The sequence below is a fragment of the Rhamphochromis sp. 'chilingali' genome (genome assembly GCF_963969265.1).
Source record: "Rhamphochromis sp. 'chilingali' genome assembly, chromosome: 18".
NCBI classification, from domain to species: Eukaryota; Metazoa; Chordata; class Actinopteri; order Cichliformes; family Cichlidae; genus Rhamphochromis; species Rhamphochromis sp. 'chilingali'.
This window is the reverse complement of record NC_137945.1, coordinates 16939952-16961284: the sequence shown is the minus strand read 5'-3', so window position 1 is coordinate 16961284 and position 21333 is coordinate 16939952. Positions and strand designations below refer to the sequence as shown.

The 21333-nt window shown below is 43.8% G+C and overlaps 2 protein-coding genes and 1 long non-coding RNA gene across 8 annotated transcripts in view; 2 read left to right on the top strand and 1 right to left on the bottom strand.

Annotated features, from left to right (window-relative positions):
- The first annotated feature begins 423 nt into the window (after positions 1 to 423).
- On the top strand, positions 424 to 8396 carry rnf6 (ring finger protein (C3H2C3 type) 6). Of its 2 annotated transcripts, XM_080865878.1 has the most exons (4): positions 424 to 541; positions 1575 to 1730; positions 1836 to 2000; positions 3462 to 8395. In XM_080865878.1, exons 2-4 carry the CDS (start codon positions 1589 to 1591, stop codon positions 5306 to 5308), a joined length of 2154 nt encoding a protein of 717 aa, XP_080722004.1. In that variant the 5' UTR covers positions 424 to 541; positions 1575 to 1588; the 3' UTR covers positions 5309 to 8395. The 2 variants fall into 2 exon arrangements, with proteins under 2 accessions (XP_080722004.1, XP_080722005.1); XM_080865879.1 differs by lacking the exon at positions 424 to 541 and having other exon boundaries at positions 3462 to 8396.
- A 175-nt stretch (positions 8397 to 8571) lies between these two features.
- Positions 8572 to 21333, top strand: part of atp8a2 (ATPase phospholipid transporting 8A2) — a 49619-nt gene continuing 36857 nt past the window's right edge. For 2 of the 5 annotated variants that reach the window (XM_080865581.1, XM_080865580.1), the window contains exons 1-7: positions 8572 to 9594; positions 11797 to 11904; positions 16363 to 16507; positions 19947 to 20046; positions 20268 to 20366; positions 20452 to 20497; positions 20726 to 20766. In XM_080865581.1, coding sequence (XP_080721707.1) covers positions 9552 to 9594; positions 11797 to 11904; positions 16363 to 16507; positions 19947 to 20046; positions 20268 to 20366; positions 20452 to 20497; positions 20726 to 20766 — 582 coding nt within the window. In that variant the 5' untranslated portion in view covers positions 8572 to 9551. Of the gene's footprint in view, positions 9595 to 11796; positions 11905 to 15156; positions 15580 to 16362; positions 16508 to 19946; positions 20047 to 20267; positions 20367 to 20451; positions 20498 to 20725; positions 20767 to 21333 lie in introns of those variants that run through there. The other 3 variants (XM_080865582.1, XM_080865583.1, XM_080865584.1) reach the window with 3 other exon arrangements.
- Positions 15966 to 16464, bottom strand: LOC308386214. Its single transcript, XR_013969749.1, has 2 exons — positions 16326 to 16464; positions 15966 to 16103 (listed from the first exon to the last, which is right to left on the bottom strand). It is a non-coding gene; the product is annotated as an uncharacterized lncRNA (long non-coding RNA).

The window sequence follows — 21333 nt, the reverse complement described above, 5'->3', positions numbered from 1 at the left end:
AGAACCTATCAACTCATCACCATACCCTGAGATGTTGGAAGAGCTATTTTAGTTTCTGCAGCCAGCAACCTATATAATTTCCAATAAAGAATGGCAGTTATGACTGAGATACAAGATATGATTAGCTGAATATTTAAAATAATTTAAACGAAGGCAAACAAGAACCCTAATGTGGTATGGAAGCTTGTTCCCACCACTAAAAAAAAGTCAAGATTTCTGGGTTTTAATCTGAAAATTTCATCTTACTAACTCACATTTCTGAGAAAATAACTTTGAAGTTTTAGATAGTATATTTGATAGTATAGTATAGCTGAATAAAAGTATACCAACTTTATAAATGATGCTTTTACACTGACATTCACTGCTGTCACCTAGGTCAGCCAAACCTTGAGCTTAGCTTTGATGTTATGTTAGGTAGGAACTATTATAGCCGGGCATCTTGTTTTTGACCGACGCTGTAGTGCAGCACCGCTGGTCCCATCTTGATTTGAGAGAGCAGAGGGAGCAAAGCGAACCGTCCATATTACAGCTGCCTCGTCAGGTACGAAATTCTTTTATATGCCACTGTCAACTCTTATAAAAGTGTGTTAGGGTTAAGTGATAGGTTCCGTGTACTCCCACTGCTTGAGAAAATGTTGTGTCATAATAAATTATGATAAGTTAATGAGCCTCGCAGCTCGCTGGTGGGTCGGCTAGCGGAGCTAAGTGATAGTCGCTAACGCTGGTTGTGCTAACGAGCTAGCGCTGAGTTAGCAGCTGAAGCATTGCGCACTTAAATGGCTTTTAAAATATCCACAATTCTAATTGTAATGTTGAGCCAATGTTGTCGTTAATCGCTACTATGTGTCAACATCTTGATTTTGTAATTCTCTAATAGCGCTGACGAGATTCTTTGTCTTTCACTGTTTGCCCTGCGTTTACATGGAGGAAGCCTCCCTTTCGGTTTATCACGGCCCGCCTATGTTCAACACTGATTGGACGCCTGGCGTGTCCGTCTTTGAGATTACGCCGCTGATTGGTGGCTAACCAGGATGACAACGCCAGTTTTGTTGCTTTATTCCGCTGCCTTCAACATGGCCTTCCGTGGATACTGTTGTCACTGCGTTAATGTTAGGTTTCGTGATGACTGCTTCATTGTTACACTACCCCTTAGATTTACCGTGGTAGGGATTTAACTGAGCATGTGCATACATATTAAATTTGATGAATTTTCGGCGCTAGCCTCTAGGCTAAACGTTAGCAAGATTAACGTAGCCATTTCCATTCTTTTGCTGTAAGTGTTTCGACAGAAAATGGATGGCGTTGATTTAACTGTTGCCCTTGGGTAGAAATAGTCACTCAAAGACAACGTTGAGCAAACAGCTCATATTTGCACTGTGTTTTGCGCTGGTCTTATTTATAGCAACTGCTCGCGTTATAACAGTTTGATCTTTGCCTGTCCATAACCGAATCGGATGACCATTAGCTAATACATGACTTGTTCATCTGCAACATATTAGAAAGACAAATATCTACAGAGGGTAAATTTAAGTGACAGATCATCCGTGACTGACTCTTGCTTATTTGTCTGCCAGCACTTTATACGGTGATGGACCCTCCTGGTGGGGGAGATGAACGGAGGAGGCAGGCAGAGCGTCTTCGAAGGGAGGAGGCGTACTATCACTTCATTAATGAACTGAGTGAAGAAGAGTACCGTCTAATGAGAGATGGCAACCTGCTGGGCACTCCTGGTAAGGAGGGGCACTTGATGCTTTTGCACAGTGTTGTTGGATCTGTACCCACAGTTATTTTTATTGTACAAAAAAACAAAAAGCCCATGAAATTTTGTTTTATAGGGGAGGTGACTGCTGAAGAGCTCCGCCAGCGTCTGGATGGAGCAAAAGAGCGTTTGTCATCTCAGCCTTCTACCGAGCAGCACTCGCAGACTTCTGAGTCTGGAGAGCAGCAGAGCAGCAGCGGTGAGGGAGAAGAGAGAGGTGCTGGAGGGAGACGAGGAGCAGGTAGGAAGGACGACTTCCCTTAATCTTTCCAGATCTGGCTTTCGTGATGTTTTGTTATGTTAAGCCCCAAAGTCACTTTTGAGTTAAATGGCTCTGTGGTATAGTGGTAGAACATTCACCTTACATGCAAAAGATCTGTGGTTTGATTCTGGGGTGAGAAGCAGACCCAGCTGTTCACCATTAGCTGTCGTTTTGTCTGGTTGTGCACCTCGTGACTTTTGTAATCTGGCAGATTGTGCTGCTAGCGCTGCAGCAGGGTTTAAGATAAGAGTTTACAATCATGTCAGTTTTCGCTGCAGTTTTAAAGTGTATCAGTAGAGAAGGTCAGAGATTCGCAGATTATTCCCAATATATAGGGAGATGCTGCAGCAGTTTGAAGAGATGGAAAAAAATTTGCTCTGGATTTATTTCAAATGTCTTTACTTTCAGTTTTGTCTACTTCTCTTCCTATATCAGCGCTAATGTGGTATTGTCTGAGTCGCGGCACCTGTCATTCATCAGAATACAGCAGCAGCTACCTGCGCCTGTCCAATGAGAGCAAATAGAAGTGACTATGTGACAAGCACTGGTGACGTGTGAAGTCACAAACAAAGGGGTATACCGGGGTCTTTAGGGATCCATCTGCTGTGGTGACCCCTAAAGCTGTGTACACACTGGAAGCAATTCACAGCAATGTGGCGACTAGAGACCCTAGAAAGTCATCAAAATTCAAGTGAATAAAGACAAAATGACTGCAGGGGAAAGGAAGTAGGTGTCATTCGTGATAAACCTTTGTCAACATTCAGAGGAGTAAATGAACAGACTAGTAATGAGACTAAAGACTACCCATGATTGACATATGACCTGGTAGTAAACTTATTAGGGGGTTACCGAGGGAACTGGAGCTTAGAATGTCCACAAATGACTGGCCATCAGCTTCAAAGCAATGTCCAGTGAACGAATCATCCATGGCGGTGTCTTCTTATATGTTGTTCCCCGCCTGGATGCACCAATCACGGAGAGGCACCTGCACACTCAGATTTCATATTACACAAAATAACGACAACAGTTGTAACACAGCCAAAAGTTACTTAATTTTTGATTTAAAAAAATGTGACAGGAAAAACACAAAATAATCTTTAAGGACTTGACTTTGGCAGCAATAAAAAGAAAAAGGAAAAAAAAGGATGACAAAAGACAGGCTTCGCAATATGTCCTGTGAAGGTCTTGTATTTATTTTAAACCTTGCCTAAGCTGGTACCAAACAAGACGGCGTGCTTTGTAGAACCGTGTTTGTATTTATGTTTTAGCCTGACAGTAAATGCAGTCTAAGTACTGGTTTTGAATAGTTTAAAATGGCTTTCATATTGTTGCAAGAGAACAAAAGCAAGATTTCTGCTAGAGACCTGTGTAAAGAGAAGTAGATTTAATGATTTTACCTAGTCGTAACCTTTTTTTTTTCTCTTCTACTTCTTCCTACAGGGGGCGCAGAACCCGGAGCAGAAACTTCTAATGGTGACTCATTACTGGAGTGGCTGAATACTTTCAGACGCACTGGTAATGCTACTCGCAGCGGACAGAGTGGCAATCAGACATGGCGTGCTGTCAGCCGGACCAACCCGAACAGTGGAGAATTCCGCTTTAGCCTGGAGATCAACATCAACCATGACCAGCCAGAGCCAGGGGAGCATAATGAGACTGTGGATGCCTCAGACCCACCAGTGACTGCCCCAAATACATCACCCTCAATACGAACTGCTTCCTCCTTTTCAACCTCTCGACCTTCAACCACGCCAAGGCCTGCCCCGTACCCTACCCCCCGCCCAGCCATCAGTAGGCGGGTGCAGACACGGCGTACACGCAGCAGCACTACCACACTTTCTATGAGCCCCCCTGCACTTCCTCCACCAGTGGCGTCCTCAGCTGCTATTCAAAGGAGAGGTGGCACTTTGCACTCTTTAACACCTCCTCCCAACGTTCCAAACCCTCCTCCTGATCAAACTATACCTGTACAACAGCAAGCCTTGAATGTAGAAGGAGAGCAGGGGCGTAATGATGCGCCTGCTTCTATAGACTGCCCCCGGGTGTCATCCCAGTCTGCGACACAGGCTCCAGCAGCGGGACACGAATCCCGTGGCAGTAGGACTCGATCGCATGGTCGCACACGCAGAGCTGCATATGGAAGTGGGCTTTCATCGCGCGTGTCAAGGCGAAGTCGTTCCCCTTTACACAGAGTTAGTGTTGCTAGTACCACTCTGCCATCCAGTAGTGATTCCAGCAGCTCATCCATTAATACTGTTGAATCAGGCAGTGGCACAGCCTCTGTGTCAATGGAGACTGGAGAGGCTGTGTCAGAACCCGTTGTTCCAACGGAGCCAGCTGTAGAGATGGTTGAACGTGAAAGTGAATCACAAGTAATAGGAGCAGGAAGTTCAGCAGTGCGAAGACATCCGACCATCATGTTGGACCTGCAGGTGAGAAGGATTCGACCTGGTGAAAACCGCGATAGAGACAGCATCGCCAGCAGAACACGATCTCGTGCTCGCGTTGCTGAAAATACAGTGACATTTGAAAGCGACAGTGGTGGATTTCGACGCACCATTTCTCGCTCTGAGCGAGCTGGGATTCGCACCTACGTCAGCACTATTCGGATTCCTCTGAGGCGTATCAGTGAGACAGGCCTGGGTGAACCCAACTCCACTGCCCTACGTTCAATCTTGCGCCAGATCATGACTGGATTTGGAGAGCTTAGCTCCCTAATGGAGACAGAGGCCGATTCCGAAACTGTTGCACCTAACCATTCAGATCCTAATGGTACAAACGGTAACAACAGCCCAGGCAGTCGCGTGAATACAAATGAGAGTGCACCTGGCCAGGTTAGTACAGGTGGGGTAGTTCACGAGAGGGTGGGGCTGGTGAGAAGTGATGAGGACCAGAATGGGCAGGCTAGGCTCGGAGGAGTAGTGAGCACCACAGATGGACGGCCTACCAGCAGGGACACCAACAACCTAGTAGAGAACGGTACTCTACCCATCTTGCGGCTGGCACATTTCTTCCTGCTCAATGACGAAGAGGATGATGAACATCCGAGGGGCCTGACCAAAGAGCAGATTGACAATCTATCAACGCGTACGTATGGTCAGGCCAGCCTGGAGGGGGAGATTGGTCGAGCCTGCAGCGTCTGCATAAATGAGTATGTCCAAGGCAACAAGCTGCGCCGCCTGCCCTGCTCTCACGAATTCCATGTCCACTGCATCGACCGCTGGCTCTCTGAAAATAACACCTGCCCCATCTGCAGGCAGCCTATACTTTCAGTGCATCATGACTGACCTATTATCTCACAAACACAACTATCCCGCTCCTGGCTCCCTGAACTGAGCAGATCCGTGGGCTTTGCATGTACATAGCGCTTTCATGGTTTAATTTCTTTGATTGCTCATTGTGTTGAAGAAGGTTGAACCAAAAGTGTGGAATAAGAAACTATAAATGCAGAGAATAAACAAAACTTTATTTTTTTAGACCTTTGGTTTTCAACAACTCATTATTTTCTTTTCTTCTTCCTGTGACCTAGTTCGCTTGACTCTGCGATGACGCTTCAGAAACTTGTCTATAGAAGGCATTGATGCTTATTAAGGAGCTCCTGTAGCTGCTGCTGAATAGTCTCACTTTAAATCTTTGATGTCTGACACGCGGCAACGTCTCTGTGACGGCTGGACTATACAAATCACTTCTAGGCTCGATTTCTCTTCCAGTATAGGATGTAAATAACTCACCACTGCTTATATTTAAGGGTTTTGAAGAAAGCTGCTCTTCACATGCGATTTATTCAGAATGGAAGCAGGAAGCTTAGCTTATTTTAGCTTCATTTTTCAGCATCCATTTTAAAGTGTCCCATTACAATTGGTTAAGAATTGTTTATTTGTCGGGTATAAATGAGGAATGTCTTTAATTTTGAAACTATACTCTGTCCATCTAGTAGTATTTGTTTAAGCCCTTAAGTCCCATATAGTCACAACATAGTAGTCATCCATTAAAGTAACCTGCTAAAAACAGCCACTTTGAAATCATTAACATTAGCCATATGAGCAGCACAGTTTCAATGAAATGCAAAATGTGATAATCAGGAATTCAGACTTGTCAGTATGAGTTGTGCAATGCAGAGGGGAAAAAACAGTATTGTTTGTTTTGCTGTTCATTGTTGTTTACATTGTAACGCCTGAATATCATCTCCACTTAAAGTCTTGTTAAGAAATTGATGTTTGTTCTTGGTTCCTGTTTTTAGGTCCACACCTGACAGGACCTTTGTCACGAGGTTGCGTAGTTAGCCTCTCACATGGAATTAAAAACAAAAAGAAAGAAATTGATTTTCAGTTTTTGCGGTTCTCTGGCTAACTCATAAGTCTTTATTCATGAGACTGGTGCAGGAAAAATGTTTTTTCGATAATGAACTTGTCCAGAAATGTTCTGCTAATGAGAACCTGTTTACTCATTTTTTGCCCCCCTGATTGGGTCTGTGCAATGATAGCTATCTGTTAAAGTTTCATTGCAAGTGCACACGTGTGAATAAGGCCGTGCTAGTAATATATTTCTCTTTGCTCTTTGTTTGTTTTTACATAACATGGACAAATGTTGCATTTCTAGTGTAAAACAGGTGGGATATTTAGCTGAGCCACCCAGTCAGCATTTTCCCCACCAGTGTCACTTTGTACATCGGTGATTGCACAAGAGCTACTCTGCCTGTGCAGTTAACACATCACTAACAAAGCTGCAGGATTTGTGCAGTTTAGTCTGTAAGAGTGTGTGTGCGTGCGTGCGTGCGTGCGTGTGTGTGTGTGTGTGTGTGTGTGATAATTATGTGCGTGTGAGGGGGGGGGGAGGTCCGGTGTACCAATCAAACCTGGTTCTCAGAAGGCTTCTCTCTGGTGCATGTTCACCTTAGATAAAATTGTGGGCAGTTCAGGAGTAACTATTTATTCTGTTTGTATTTAATAAGATGGAAATCGACCTCTGAAATATGAAATGTTACAATGTGATGAGAGTAAATGAAATGGTTATGATGAACATGTTACTATGTAATAAAATGAAGACGGTTTTCTTCTCTGCTCCTTAACAGTGTAATAAAATGCCGCTTTGTTATGCTGGAATTTCTACTGTATGGATGTATATGGTTGAAACTGTGTCTGCGCAGTGATTACGGCCAGGGCATCATCCCATGCCACTCTTTAGAGGATATAATAGATTAATCATCACACTTTAAATCAAACAACCACCACCAAAAGAATTCACTTTAATTTTATTATGGTGATCTTACAAGTGTAATGAGGAGAGTAACTTTAAAAAAAACCCACACACACACAAAAAGAACAGTTATTGAAATAATCTGTGTTAAGATATGAAAAACAAAGTTTGGACATTGTTAGTTCTCAGTTTTCAAAGCTAATTCATTAAAATGTACTATGAACACACACCTATCTATACGAGATCATTTGCATAATTATTAAACTAATATACAATAAGCTCAAACGTCCCAATGTTTTTATACTGAAAAATCAAGCAAAAGTATCAAATTTCACTCACACTCAGCGAAACTGATCATGAGCTACATCGATGTAAACCATATATTTGATTGGCACTTTGGGCAAGTTTTCAACTTGTAGCAATTTTTACATTTATATTTCATTGTATTTATTTTTCTATTAGGTACCTACTTCTCTTCTCCGTGTTTTCATTTTGTTTTATAGACCTGTTTACCTGGTTGCCTTAGCGACAGAAAGCGAAATAGAGATTACACGCGCTTAATTATGCGCGTCTTTGGCGTGCGCACCAGCGTGCCATGGATACGCAGAGACTCTGTCTCCGTGACGTGCGCTTCTTCCAGGTTCCCAAGCAGGCCAGAACGACCCTCGGTCCTCCGGGAAACGTGGCAGATGTAAACAGCAGCACTGGCTACCAATAATCGGATCTATTTTTAAAGACCTTGTTAAATCTGAACTTCCACTCAGCACTTTTAATTGACCTAAGCGATAAAAGCATAAACGATTATATAATAATATATAAACTTTTTAAAAAGTACTTTGAAAACAAAGTTGCTGAGAATTTCTAATAACAAGGGAAATCTTCTAAAAGACTTAGCTGTTTGTTCAGTAAAATGTTTCTGGCTGTATCTTTATGTATTTATCTCACACTGAGCCTCTAGAGACCGGGAGCGCTTGCGCGTCTTATCCTCATCCCATGCGCGCTCCCGTGGCTTGTCTGAAGCAGTGTCATAAAGCAAAACCGAATACGAGCAAAAATGTCTCGCCTTTCCTTAAAAATATGAGCCTATTAAGCGTTCACTAAAACCATTTCCAAGTAAAATAAAATAAGATTTAAAAAAAGAAAAGAAAATATATTGTGAAAAAGTGGCTGTTTTCACAATATAACAAACATTTACAGTATAGATATACTGTATATAAATATATATATATCGTTAGCTTCATAGCATAATTGCCTAAGTCATTTGACTAAGTCAATGACTTAGGCACTTATGCTATGAAGCTAACGATATGTTATAATATATAAGATATATATTTTTCATTTATTTATTTTATGCCCCTTTTATACTTTATATTTTAGACACAGAAAGGCAGCCAAATGATAGTTGGCTTTTAATATAGAATATAGTGAAAAAAAGATTTAAATAATTTCAAGTGTTTTGTGTGTGTATATAAAAGGAAGACTTTTATTTTATCCTTGTGACAATAAAGCTTTGAAACTTGAAACTACATTTTGCTATTAGCAGGTTATGTAGCGTGACAGTTATTAGTGTGTGTACTGTTTGTTTTTTTCACTTTAAAAACAAAATCAATTAATTTATTTTCTATCCTCTTAAAGCCCGAGGAATAAAACAATTGCCAGAAAATTATATATATATTTTTTTGAAAATGGAGGATTTATTGAACCATCTGATTAAATTAAAAAAAATAAAAATAAATATTAATTTCTAATATATTTATTTTTATTTTTCATTTTATTGCTCAAAAACTTGTATAATTTATTTCGGTTTTTCATTAGGGAAAAATCACACGGATGACGTCTCAAAAAAAGGTGGCGGAAATACGATACAGTCGTCTTTACAGAATCCGAATCAAATAGAGTTATAGGGTTAAATAACCCGTTTCTCTCCTATACTGGACTTTGTAGGTTTAAATATGCTTCATAAATAAAACTGAGTGCACCGAAAGCAGAAGCAGGTCACCGTTTAACCGCAAACTTAAGCGTTAATTGACCGGCCGATGTCATGAATCCAGTTTATTATAGTCTAACGTAATTTTATTTTGAAAACACTGACCGGAAGCAACTATTGTGTCTAGTCTGACGCGACGCTGGAGCAGGCTGCCCTCTACACCACATCTCCGCGGTTTGACCGAGAAATAATGATCGCTGAGAAGCAGCAGCAGCAGCATCGGCGGCAGCGGCGACCGCAGCCCGAGCCCATGCAGAGCGTTGCTCCCCTGCTCCCCTCTCCGTGAGCATGACACCGCTCTGGCCTCCTCGTTCTAGCCGCACCGACTCTCGTTCACCGCTCGCAAGATGTATTTCAACCGGAGAGCCAAGAAGATCCACAGCGAGGGAGGTAAGCAGCACGAAGAAACGTGTTATTTAATCTTTGCACGACCCGGGTTCCGCCCGCCGCTCTCTGCTGTCACACATCACTGTGAAGTGAATCCCACTAACGGGCCTGTCCTTTTTTCTGCATACAGCGGCCTGTGTAGAAAATCGTGCGCTTTTGATATGTGCTTGGCATAATAACGGGGAACCGTTTTATTCGGGACTGCGGCATCCACACGGAGGGACATGCCGGTGTTTATCCTCCAGTCTCGCTCATTTCTTGGCACCGGAGAGGAATGCAAAGGGCAAGCAGACTGCAGGTGCCTGCTTCAGGTCTCATTTAGAATAGCCTGGCATCATTATGGAGGAGCCAAGTGAAGGAATTTCTGATGACCTCAATAGTATTTATCTTCCACGGGTTAAATGTGTGACCTTATCAATAAATATTGACTGCCTTGTGTAAATCTGACCTATGGCCTTGTTATGGTGTTATATAATTATGCTGTAACAGATTTGTGTTCCTCCTGTGCTGCATCATAGTGTCCGCGATTGACTCTTAGAAAAAAAGACAATGTATTAACCTACTTTTGCTGTGATTGAAAGCGAAATATTAGCAATATAAGGTGACAAATTTACCCCCAGGCCTGCAGATCGGTCCAAGAACAGCCTATTACCTCGCCGACTTAAATGCCACGTGACTCTCTAAAGCGCTCTCCTTATCTCACCTTTATCTCAACCTTAAGGGCATCCACATCCACAGCGTGTTCAGTTTTAAAGTGCTTCACACCCTTATGTTGAATAAAGGGATGTTTCAGTCTGTTGCTCACGCGTGAATCTGCCTCATGCAACAGGATGCATTGAACCCCCGTTCATGCAAGAACCTGCACTGTCTCAGTTTTTAGCAGGAAAATGTCCTCATCAGCTAACAAGCTGGCCAGAAGGTGAGGATGCTGAAACAACCTGCTGCATCAGATGATTTCACACATGGCAAGCAGACGCTGGATTGGATTGTCCTGGAAAAGAAGAGCACGTGTTCGCCTCATCCAGTGGCTTTTAATAGTGACCGGCACATATTGTCAGGCTGCTCTGCTGTTGTGTGTGTGTGTGTGTGTGTGTGTGTATCTGTGTGTGAGTGTGGCTGCATGCCTCTTGCAGCTTCCAGAAATAGAAAGCAGGGTAAATTGTGAGCGCCAACTGGGCCATACTATCTTCAGGCCAGAAGTTCCACATATTTATTTGTTGTTAAAAAAAATGCATTTCCACTTTTTACAAGCAGAAGGTCAAATGGTTAAGAAAGTGACATTGTTCCTGTTTTGTAGATCCCTCCCACCCACTTATTATTTGCATATATAAATATGTTTTAAACTGAATATCAGGTGGTCTCATGATGAATTTGTTACCTTATTTACACTGTGATTTTCAGATATAATCCTGCAGCTTTTTTTGGTTTCGTGGGGTCTAAAAGTTGCTTTAAAGCTTTTATACTTTAAGCACAGGATGGTAGTCTAGTCAACGTCTGCATGTTTCTGCCTGGGTTCCTCACGGTGCTTTTACTGTAATCTCTTGAAGCCTGACCGCTTGACTCTTTGCTCCAATTAGCGAGCTGCCACATGCCTGGCAATGACGTCTGCAGCTGCCAGTCTGTCACATTTATTTACACACATTTGCAAAGAGAGTTATAGTTTTAACTGTTTGTGTTTAAGAGGAGCCTTAGAAATATAAAGCATGTGTGTAGTAGTGAGTGCTGAGTAAAAGCATTCTGCTCCATTTGAATATCAGTGTAAGGCCACATTTTCTACTAGTGTTGATGTGCTTTCTTAATGTGAGTCATGCAGCTCAGCCAACTGTCAACAATACATCTGTTTAGGGAAGATAATGACTGGTTGTCATGGCTGCCAAGCTACCTAAGATACCATTTAGGAGATAACAGGGAGGCCCAGTAAGCTGCTGAAACAAGGCATTTACATGAAGTAGCCAGGAGGAGGCACTCCTGGGCAAGCTATGAGGGGTTTGGTCAAAGTGATTTCTGAGCAGCTGTTCAGGCTTGCATCCATCATATGCTGGCATGAGTCTCATCTCAGCTCACACACAAACAAATCATCTGGGTAGTCACTGACACGTGGATGTGCTGTGTGAGGTACAGTCTGTGTGTACTGACTTGTTGTCTTGTTTGTGTGTGTGTGTGCTGTCCTCTCTTGCCGTGGCCTCTCTCTCTTGGCGTCCACAGAGCAGTTAGTGTTGACCACCATTAGGCAGGAGTCTCCTGAGCTGCAGGACCCAGGCCAGGGCGCCGGTGCTACCATGCGTGCCCGCCTCGCAGACAGGTTTGACAAAAGTGAGTTTGCTCGAATTAGACTGGATGATGCCCCCATCTGTGTCCGGAGTCCCAAGGTGCATGTACCAACAGCTAGGGGCAGGCGTGTCTCAACCCCCGGCCCTCAAGAGCTACAACATTGAGTTACTCACATTAGGATCTCAGGGTCTTTGCAGAAAAGGTTATGACACGTTATCACTGTTGTGGACTGATCATCTGTAGCTCCTTGGGGCCTGGAGTGCGATGAATGCTGAACAGGACCCTCTCACTGCATGTGCTTGTAGATATTGGTGGCATACCTGTAGTAGTTCATGCTGGTGAAGACAAAGCTATATGGGGTATTTAAGCAAGTGCATCTGCATGCTGTAGAACTCAGCACATGCACGCATAGATATGGCATGCCTGAACAGCATGTACAAGAACACTGCTGCATGCATGTAGGTACGACTCTGGGTATAGAGAGGGGCATGGGAGTAGCTGCATGTCGATGGGTCTTTTTTTATGTTTTATGGCTTTAAAAGATTTACTTTCACCTGTTTGTGTGTGTGTGTGTGTCCATAATGCAGTGTCAGTGTGTGTGTGTGCATTTGCATACATTAGTTTAAGGTGTATGAGCGTGTTGCAATCGCACCTGTGGGATTATTAGGTTATGGATGAGCAGCAGGTGAAGTTGCAGAGCAGACACAGAGGGGATTATCACGCTTGCTCACTTGGGCCGTAAGAGGCTTGCTCGCCTTACTTCCTACTCTGTCAGAGCGGCCAATGGACCCACTGGGAATGATAGACGCCAGGTCTCCCGAGACCTGCAGATAGGGCGTGCAGGTCACCTAAGAGAGCAACGACAGCCATGGGACGCAGGGGTCGCCAAGGCAGACGGCGCTCTGTCGGTAATGCTTTCCTGACAACACACAGCCATTTTATTCTTGACTGGATTCAATGCATGTAGGCAAAGATGTGGGGTTTTTTGGGTGTTTCTTTTTTCTGAACTTCATTAACGTTAAATGGGGAGGGGGGAGTTGGTGTTTAGCTCAAGAACACTTTGACAGGCCTTCTTGTTGTAGAGGATGACAAATGGAGGTTTTGCTGTTAAGGGATGAGCTAAGACACTTTCCTGCCATTCTTTGAGGCAGGGATACCAAACACAGAAATAGAGTACTTTCATTTGCATTGTACATTCAGATAGTTGTTCAGATAATGAAAACATAGAATGAGCCAGAGGATCTGTCCCAAGTGTGGCTTGTTTGGAGTGGAAGTTCTTCACCAACCGAGGATAATTGTATTCTGCTATAACTGCTGTTAATTAGTAGCTATTATCTTTTTGGCTAATTTCATTTCTGAGCTGAGAATTGTGTCTGCACCAGGCATGATTGGATTAGATGCCCAAGCATCTCTGAAGCTACATTCGTGCCATTTCAAACTCTATTCTGACAGGCAGTGAGGGACACCGCTTGACAGTGGAAAGCTGTGGGCGCAGCACCGGGGCGGAGTGTCTGGTGAAATATGCTCTGCCATACTGGAAAATGTTGATGAATTATGCAGCTCCCATCTATGCATTATTTATAGCCTGGCCAGCTTTTTAAACTGTGAAATTTTGGCACGAGGCCAGATCAGATTGGATTCAACACAAACCCACAACAAATTAACACCGTGTATTAAGATATTATGAAGCTTGTGATAAGTAATATGCTTTGTTTTCCCATCTGAGGCCCTTTGCAAATGCTGAAACATCACATTTTGCCTGCTAGCTGTGCTAAATGTGTTTGGCTTAATCGCCTTCTCATGACACATGTATTCTCAGCAGAGAGTTGCGTAAAAGATTATCAAGCATCGTTGCATAATGGATGTATGTTTTCCTCGGAGCGTATGATTGCTCTGAGGAAAGGAGACGTGTTTTTGTTTAAGACTCACCAACAGAATGGGTGGCTGGTAGCATCCTGCAAGCAGAGTAAGAGATCAGCGTGTTAATTGAATTGGGATCAGTCTAGTCTTACCTGTTGTGGCTGCAGGTCATCAGACCTGCGCTACCTGTGTGTGTGTCTGTCTTGGGCGCTTCACGTGTAATTGACCTGGCTGCTCTCTGAATGGGGTTTGCTGCTGAGTCATCGCTGGCCTGTTCGGTAATGAGTTACGGAGGTGGTGGCATTTCTGCTCCATCAGAGATGAGTTACTGAGGCATTAATCTCCTCAGAAATGAATTATAGCTTGAGTGGGTTGCTGAAAAAGCCATTATTGATCTCCTTGGAAAGGTGTCTACAGGGGTTTTAAAAAGTGAAGTGGAAGGATGAAGTTTGTTCAATAAAAATGTCTGCCCGTGTAGAAATGACCAAAAAAAGGCTGAAAACATCAGAGGTGCTCGATGGCATTATAGTTGGCATGCATTGCCGTTTATTACCTTTACCTTTGAATGTTCCTTGATCACTTCCTCGCAGCTCTTTACTATCTCAGTTGACTTTGTTGCAGTTTGCACTGTGGAGAGCTGAGCTGTGATTGGGTCTTAAATCTCCGTGTGGTCCAGAGGTAATAGCTAATGGAGATATAGAGATAAGAGGCTGTTCATTTTCTGTGGGCTTGGTTAGACTTTGACCCTTCCTCTGTGTCATGTGCGGACACGTCGCGGGCTTGTGTGGAGCGGTTGGAGTGCGCAAACTCTTGAAATGTCGAGCAGTTTTGAGGTAAAAAGCAGAAAACACGAAAAACTCACAAATATAATACCACGGAAATACGTTGGGTTCACATAACTCCCTGGTAAACTATTAAATAGGTGTAGCCGTTTCCTGTAAGCACACGTAACCTTATGTCTCTTTCAGTGGAAAAAGTCTGATGGGCCAGCAGATTTGATCACGTAAGCCTGGCTCGCTTACTTCTGGGTAATTTTACAGTTTATTGGCTACTTTAGAGCCGCAAGCTTGAGTGGAATATAATAGTATTAAACTGTTTGGTTATTGATGAGGGGAGAAGATGACTCGTCTATTGTTGGAGTTCGGTAGTGCTGCAGAAATAGAGTTTCAGGACTGTGGAAATTCAATCTTGCAATTAGCCTGCTGTTGTTTTCACTTACAGATTCACTGACAGAGAGTACACAGATCCCAACAAACTCAGAGCATTGTGATGCATATGATTTCATTATGCGTTATATTTGCAACAGCTTTTAGGGAATAGTATAACAATGACACAGCTCGTACATTTGGCCTATTATACATTGCAATTTTGGACATGCAGAAACACAAACGACTATATAATCTATACAACCTGCAAGAAGTGACTGTTGCTGCTGTTGCAGAGGCATCACAGTGGAGGGAAGCAACACGAAGTGATCTGATGGATAGCTCCAGCTTCACGGATGTTATTTGACCCATCTGGTAAAGTGCCACTAGACCTTAAGGCGATATCAGGCTTCTGGCCCTTTAAAGACGAAACCCCGGCTTTGCCCCTCCGCAGCACTGAAGGAGCTCCATATGGCTTCCTCTCCTTGTCTGAGCTGGTAACAGCGAGCGGCTCGATACCACACCAGAGGGAGGAGATCGTCCAAAAAAGAGACGGATAAAAGCTTCAAGAGGCGGCAGGTGGCCAGATGACACGGCGGCGGAGCTTCTCGGGCCAGTATCTTTCAGCACCGGGGCTGGGAGTTTCCTGCTCAGCAGAGCCGAAGGAGGGCAGAGGGAGGACGGGCGTGCTGCTGCATCTGTCCTCGCCCAGGTTCGCTGTTGTTCCAGCTGAGTAAACTGTGGCGTCCCGACCTGTTTGGGTGTCCGTCACTCCCCTAACGGCTCCACAGAACCGCACTTGCTCCGCGTTAATGCGCACGCTTGATGATGAAAAACTGCCCGGCTCCCGGAGCTCATGCGGGGGTGAATGAGCGGAGATCACGACGCTTTAAAATGGTTGGAGACGACAAAGCCGGGAGGGCGGGCGGGCGGGGAAGCAGCGAGTCTGCAGGAGGAAAAGCGTGGTGCATCCTACTCTGCCACTTTCCCCCCCCCCCCCCCCCCCCCTTTTTTTTTTTTTGATAATTTGTTCTTAATGATGGTCGCGATGCGCGAGGAGGTTTCTCAGTTTTACATTTGAGCAAGTTGAAGTGCTGATTTAAAAAAAAAAACAACAATAACAAAAACCAAACCGACCCGGTGTGTTTGTTCGCCATTGTGCATCCCTCAGCACATCCATTATACGCGGGGGGTCCCGTGGGCGTCGGGAAACGCGCGTGTGTGCATTGACGGTACCTGAAAGACAAGAGGGGGGTGTTTATAACGGGAAACGTCATTGAATCAACCCCGCCGGCTTCAGCATACATCAGCATACAGTAGCCTCTAGTACTAATTAGTCGCCCTCGCTTTTGAACCTAAACCACGTCTCCAGTCTCTGTCTCTCTCGCGCTCTCTCTCCCCTTCCCTCCCTATCTCTTTCTCTCTCTCTCTCTGCCTCTCATTCTCTCTCGCACTCACTCAGCCTCGCCTCTCTCCCATCAATCCAACGGTGCAGGACCTGCTTGCTCGTCCGCCGGTTACCGCAAGGCAGATGATGAGATGTCCGGGACCACTTCCCATGCGGATCCCGTAGACGCCTCGGCGCGGACGGTGCTTCTCAACCGGCCTCAGAATACCAAGTTCTGCGACAACCATGTCAGGTAGGCGTCACCCCCGAGCTTTTAACTTTTGCTACAAAGCATGCCTTGCGTGCCCTGTGGTTTTACGCACTGCTTTTTTAGGAATAGAGGACTGTGCTTCCTGACTAGCTGTCAGCAGAGAGAGAGAGAGAGGCGGGAGGATTTTACCCAAAATAATCGAAAACTTTTTTTTTGTTGCTGTAAAAAAAAAAAAAGCACTTCAAACCGTTGCACACCTCAAAAGTCGGTCAGACTGACTTTTGTGCAGATTTTTAATTGTTTGTTTGCACTCATCTTATTATTGCTGACCCATCTTTAGTACGCCTACATTTTATTTGTGCATGTACCATTTCAAGTCAAAGCACACAACCAGAGTGTAGACATCTGGTGTTGTACTAAAGAACACCATTTGCTCACAGGGGCTTTAGACCAACCTTGTCAGGGTGAAGTACCCTCTCTTCTTCTGCAGAGTAGTCTTTGGACGAGTGAGACTTAGTTTATTGTCCTCTTGTAATAGCTCTCTTTGTTTTAGTTTTGATGAAATCACACTGAATGTTTTACTTTAGAATACTATTAGGGGTGGACGTCTATTGACAAGCCAGTTTAATAACTCACCTATTAAAAAGCTTGTTTGTATCTCTGCAGCAGTCTAAAGGCTGAACATATGTCCACTGCCTAAAGGACGCAGGAGGATCTCAGTGGAAAAAGATTTAATCAGTATACGTCCTCATGAATAATTTTGGATGTTAATCAAAATAAAGATACATGTTAGAAAGAAAATTTAGAAGAAGGTTTCTTTTTCTGTTCCCCTGTTGTCACAGTGTCTACTGTGCTTGTGCTGATTAGATTTCACTGAGGATCAAAGCTGTCCACTCTTATCTCTCATGACTCAGTCAAAGATCGTAGCTGTGGGGACTACAAAAGATTCACCTAGTGTTTTGGTGGTCCCCGGTGCTTCTGCAGCCAACATATGTACTAATCTGTCGTAAGTAAGGTTCACGGGCCGAGCCAAACAGCCTGTGCTGCGACAAAGAGTCTCTTTTTTCAATCTCTTATTGTCCCAGCTGTCATTAGAATACTTTACTGGCTCAGCTGTAGTAATAAATAGAAACTCAGTCAAGTCTGATTCAGGCAGACACCAGTGAAATTTGGCTCGTTGCTGTTTGCATGTTGTAACTGAGGACGGTGCCATGAGGAGACCAGGGTTCGCGGTCGGTGAGCGAAAGGCTCGACGCTGCGCAGCGAGCATTCAGTGGGCTTGCTGTCATTGTCGGGAGAGTCAGTTCCACTTTTAAAAACCCCCCAATTCAGCTCTACAAAGAAGATTAAGGTGGTTGCTCCCTTGCTCCTCTGATTGGATCATGCATGGCGTGTTGCCCCCACTGCATGGTGATTGGAGAGGCGGGAGCACTCTGGCTCCAGAGGCATGGCCTTTGATGTCTCCGTGTTCCTGTAAATCTTCAGTTTGTGTTTTAAAAGTTCAATAGCACTATTGATTTTTTTTACGGGGGCGGAGATTAAAGCCTTGTAGCTTTTATCTGTATACTCAACTCACCTCTTCTCCAATTTCCCAGATCCATCGCTTCCTTTTTTTTTTAATGTTGTTGTTTTCATAGCACATTGCCATTAAGCACAAAGTAACTTGTGCATAACTCATGTTCTTCCCATTATATCAATGACTCTTCTCCGACCTCGGCCCAGTTCTTAATGCATGAAGAACTCAGTCTGTTTTTTATAAAAACATGTCAAAGCCACACAACTGCAGGAGAGCATCACCCCTGCAGCTGACAGCTGTTAACCCCACCAGCAAGTTGGACATTTATGCTATAAAAAAATAACACCGGCAGAAGTTTTGGGTTGTTTTCTATCTTTTTTTTTCTTTTTCTTTTTTTTTTGCTAAAGCACTGGAAGCCGGGGTCTTGCTCTTTGTGGCATCTGGTATCACTTGTCTGTGGCTAGATTGAGGCTACCTTATCTGCTCGATCATCGGTGTAGCTTCATTGACTCTGACGTAACCAGAGCATCTGGGTTAGACTCAAGTTCTGAATATGTCACACAAACAGGTTTTCATATTATAAAATCAAAGTTGGTTTAGCGCAGGTTCAGAAACAGTCACGTACACTGGGCATGTGAGTCACAGTGAAAACAGAAAGCAGACAGTTGGTTGCTTGTACACAAAACTGCAGGAGAAGAACTAGAGTGCCAACAAGACTTCTTTACTTGGATCGACCATCAGGTGGTACTCTTACTGAAAGTATCAAGCGAGTATATGGTTGTCATGGCAGCAGGGGGGGAAAAAGTAATTGCAAAGCAAGTATGGCGACATTTTTAAGAGAGGTACTGGGGGGCGTTATCCATCGCCAAAGGATCGTAGGGCAGTGGAAAAAGGAGTACCCACGTGAAAAGGATCACATGTGGGCTTAGCTAGATGTGTTTTGACTTAATTATGGCGATGGATAGAATCCAATTAAAAAGCGACTGTAGGTGTTTGCATCCAAAAAGTCTCCATTTCTGTCCAAACTAAGACGCCGTTTTAATTTTGTTTAAGTTAAAACTGGATAAACAGGATTTTCAAATGTCTCTACTACCCTTTTGGGTGTGTTAGAAGTTGCAAAACACTACAAAAGTTACGCAAAAATGCATTAGTGTGGCTGTACCTGGAGGACAGTGTGTAACAGTGTGACTGAAAAGCATCTGTTGGGCTTCTGTCTTTTTAGTTTTTTGGTGTGTGTGTAACATCCCGGCCTTTATCGTTCTGTGTCTGAGTGTAAGGCAGATGGCGAAAGCAGTTTTGGGTTCATCTCCAAGGAGATTCTGAATTGTGATAGAGGAGTGTGTTTTGCAATTTGCTGCATGCAATCTATGCCCTCACGCACGCTAACGCACACTGTCCATTATGCAGTCGGAAGCGGAGGCTCTTACTGTTCACTCAGGCTGCACGGGGGAAAAAAAGAAAACAACACAAAAACAAGGCAGGCCTTGATTTGAAGGGTGACTTCTTATTTTTAGCTCATCTGAAAGCTCTTACTGTAGCTCCTGGCTATAACAACGCTAATCGATACAGCTGTCTGATCAATACAGATGACTGACAAAAAGGTTGCCAAGGCTTCTTTGCGCTGTTTTGGGGTATTTTGGGGTCTAAATTTAGTGTTGGATTAAACGTCTTGGCCTATTTATAGACGTAATGGCTCTGTTTTGCACTCTCTGAGCACAATTTTGTGTTTGTAAGAGATTTTCAAGTGCTGCAATATTAAAACCCAAATGGACTTCTTTGTTATTCAGCCTTTAAGGTAATGCTACTCAAGCATTCCCTGAGTGAGGAAAAAAAAATCATTAGCTCACAATTTATGCATGAAGTCCCAGCTTTGCTAAAGCTTTACCTGACTTTTCCGGCATCTCTTTGAACGTAAACAACTTTCCCTTTTTGTCTTTCTTTTGTTCTCACTGTCTTCTTCTACAGCACCACAAAGTATGGGATTCTCACCTTTCTGCCGCGCTTTCTGTACGAGCAGATCCGACGTGCTGCCAATGCCTTCTTCCTGTTCATCGCACTCATGCAGGTAAACCCCAGCAGCTGCCAGCGCTGTTTGCTCAGCGAACTGTTTGTTTGATTTCTGCACTCAGCCCAGCCTTTAGATGCTCCGTCCTGCAAAGCCTATTTCATCGCATGTCAGAGTGTGCAAAAGTCCACCTTTAAGGGAAATGCGGTGTTATGAAATGGCATTTCTTCTCTTTGCGATCAGCTCTATCAGCATCAATTTCTCTCTTTCTCCCTCATTAGCAAATCCCTGATGTGTCACCGACCGGTCGCTACACCACGCTCGTCCCGCTTATCTTCATTCTCACAGTGGCCGGGATCAAAGAGATCATAGAGGACTATGTGAGTATCACCATGTGAGTATCACCATAAACTGGAAAAGTGATGCGTTGTGGGGCTAACTTAATCGTCGTTCATCTCGCCACAGAAAAGGCATAAAGCAGACAACACGGTCAACAAGAAGAAGACAACAGGTATCACGCGTGTGCTTGTTAATGTGCTTTCTGTTTTTCATGAGAGTGCTCGTGTGTGCGTGTATTTGCGTGGGCTTTGTTTTCCTTTCATGTCAGGGTGAATGGCTGTTGTCTATCAGTCATTATAGCGCAGGCCGCCGTGCCCCAGACAAATGTTTAGTGGCTATGAATACTGCATGAGAGCTGCTCTATAGGCTGACTGATGGCTGTGTTGTCCTTGTCTCTCAGTGCTGCGGAGCGGAGCCTGGCAGACATTTATCTGGAAACAGGTATCGTCACATTCTTCGACTCTCGTGCTCTGACTTATCTCTCTTGCTGTTTCACAACACTGATTAGCCTGTTTCATTGCCACGAGCGACGTCAAATAACGTTGAAAGAAGTATGAGAAACTCTCTTACTGTACTGAATGAATTTCAGGTATTGTAAAAAAGCATGCAAAAGAAACAAAAAGTGAACGCTTCGGAATGAAATACTTCAAAGCAAGAGCAGTAACCCTCATGAGATGATAAAAAATAACAGTTAGTACATCTGATTATGTCCGTTAGAGCTAAGAGATGGCTTTTAATGTGGACTTATTCCACCGTTTCCCACACCTATTTTTTATTTGTTCAATAGACTGTCCTATGAGTACTTTGGATCCTTGACAGGCAAAACATGCTTGTCCTATTAGTAGTCACGTTTCATGATCAGATAACAAGCGCATCTAATTGTTCTTCAGGGGATTAATTTGTCCAGTATTTCAAACAGGCACATCTTTTTTGTTGAATAGTTGCGTTTTCTCCGGTGGTTTGCAGTTCATTGAACCGAGTGAGTGTATAACCCGCTCACACAAAGCT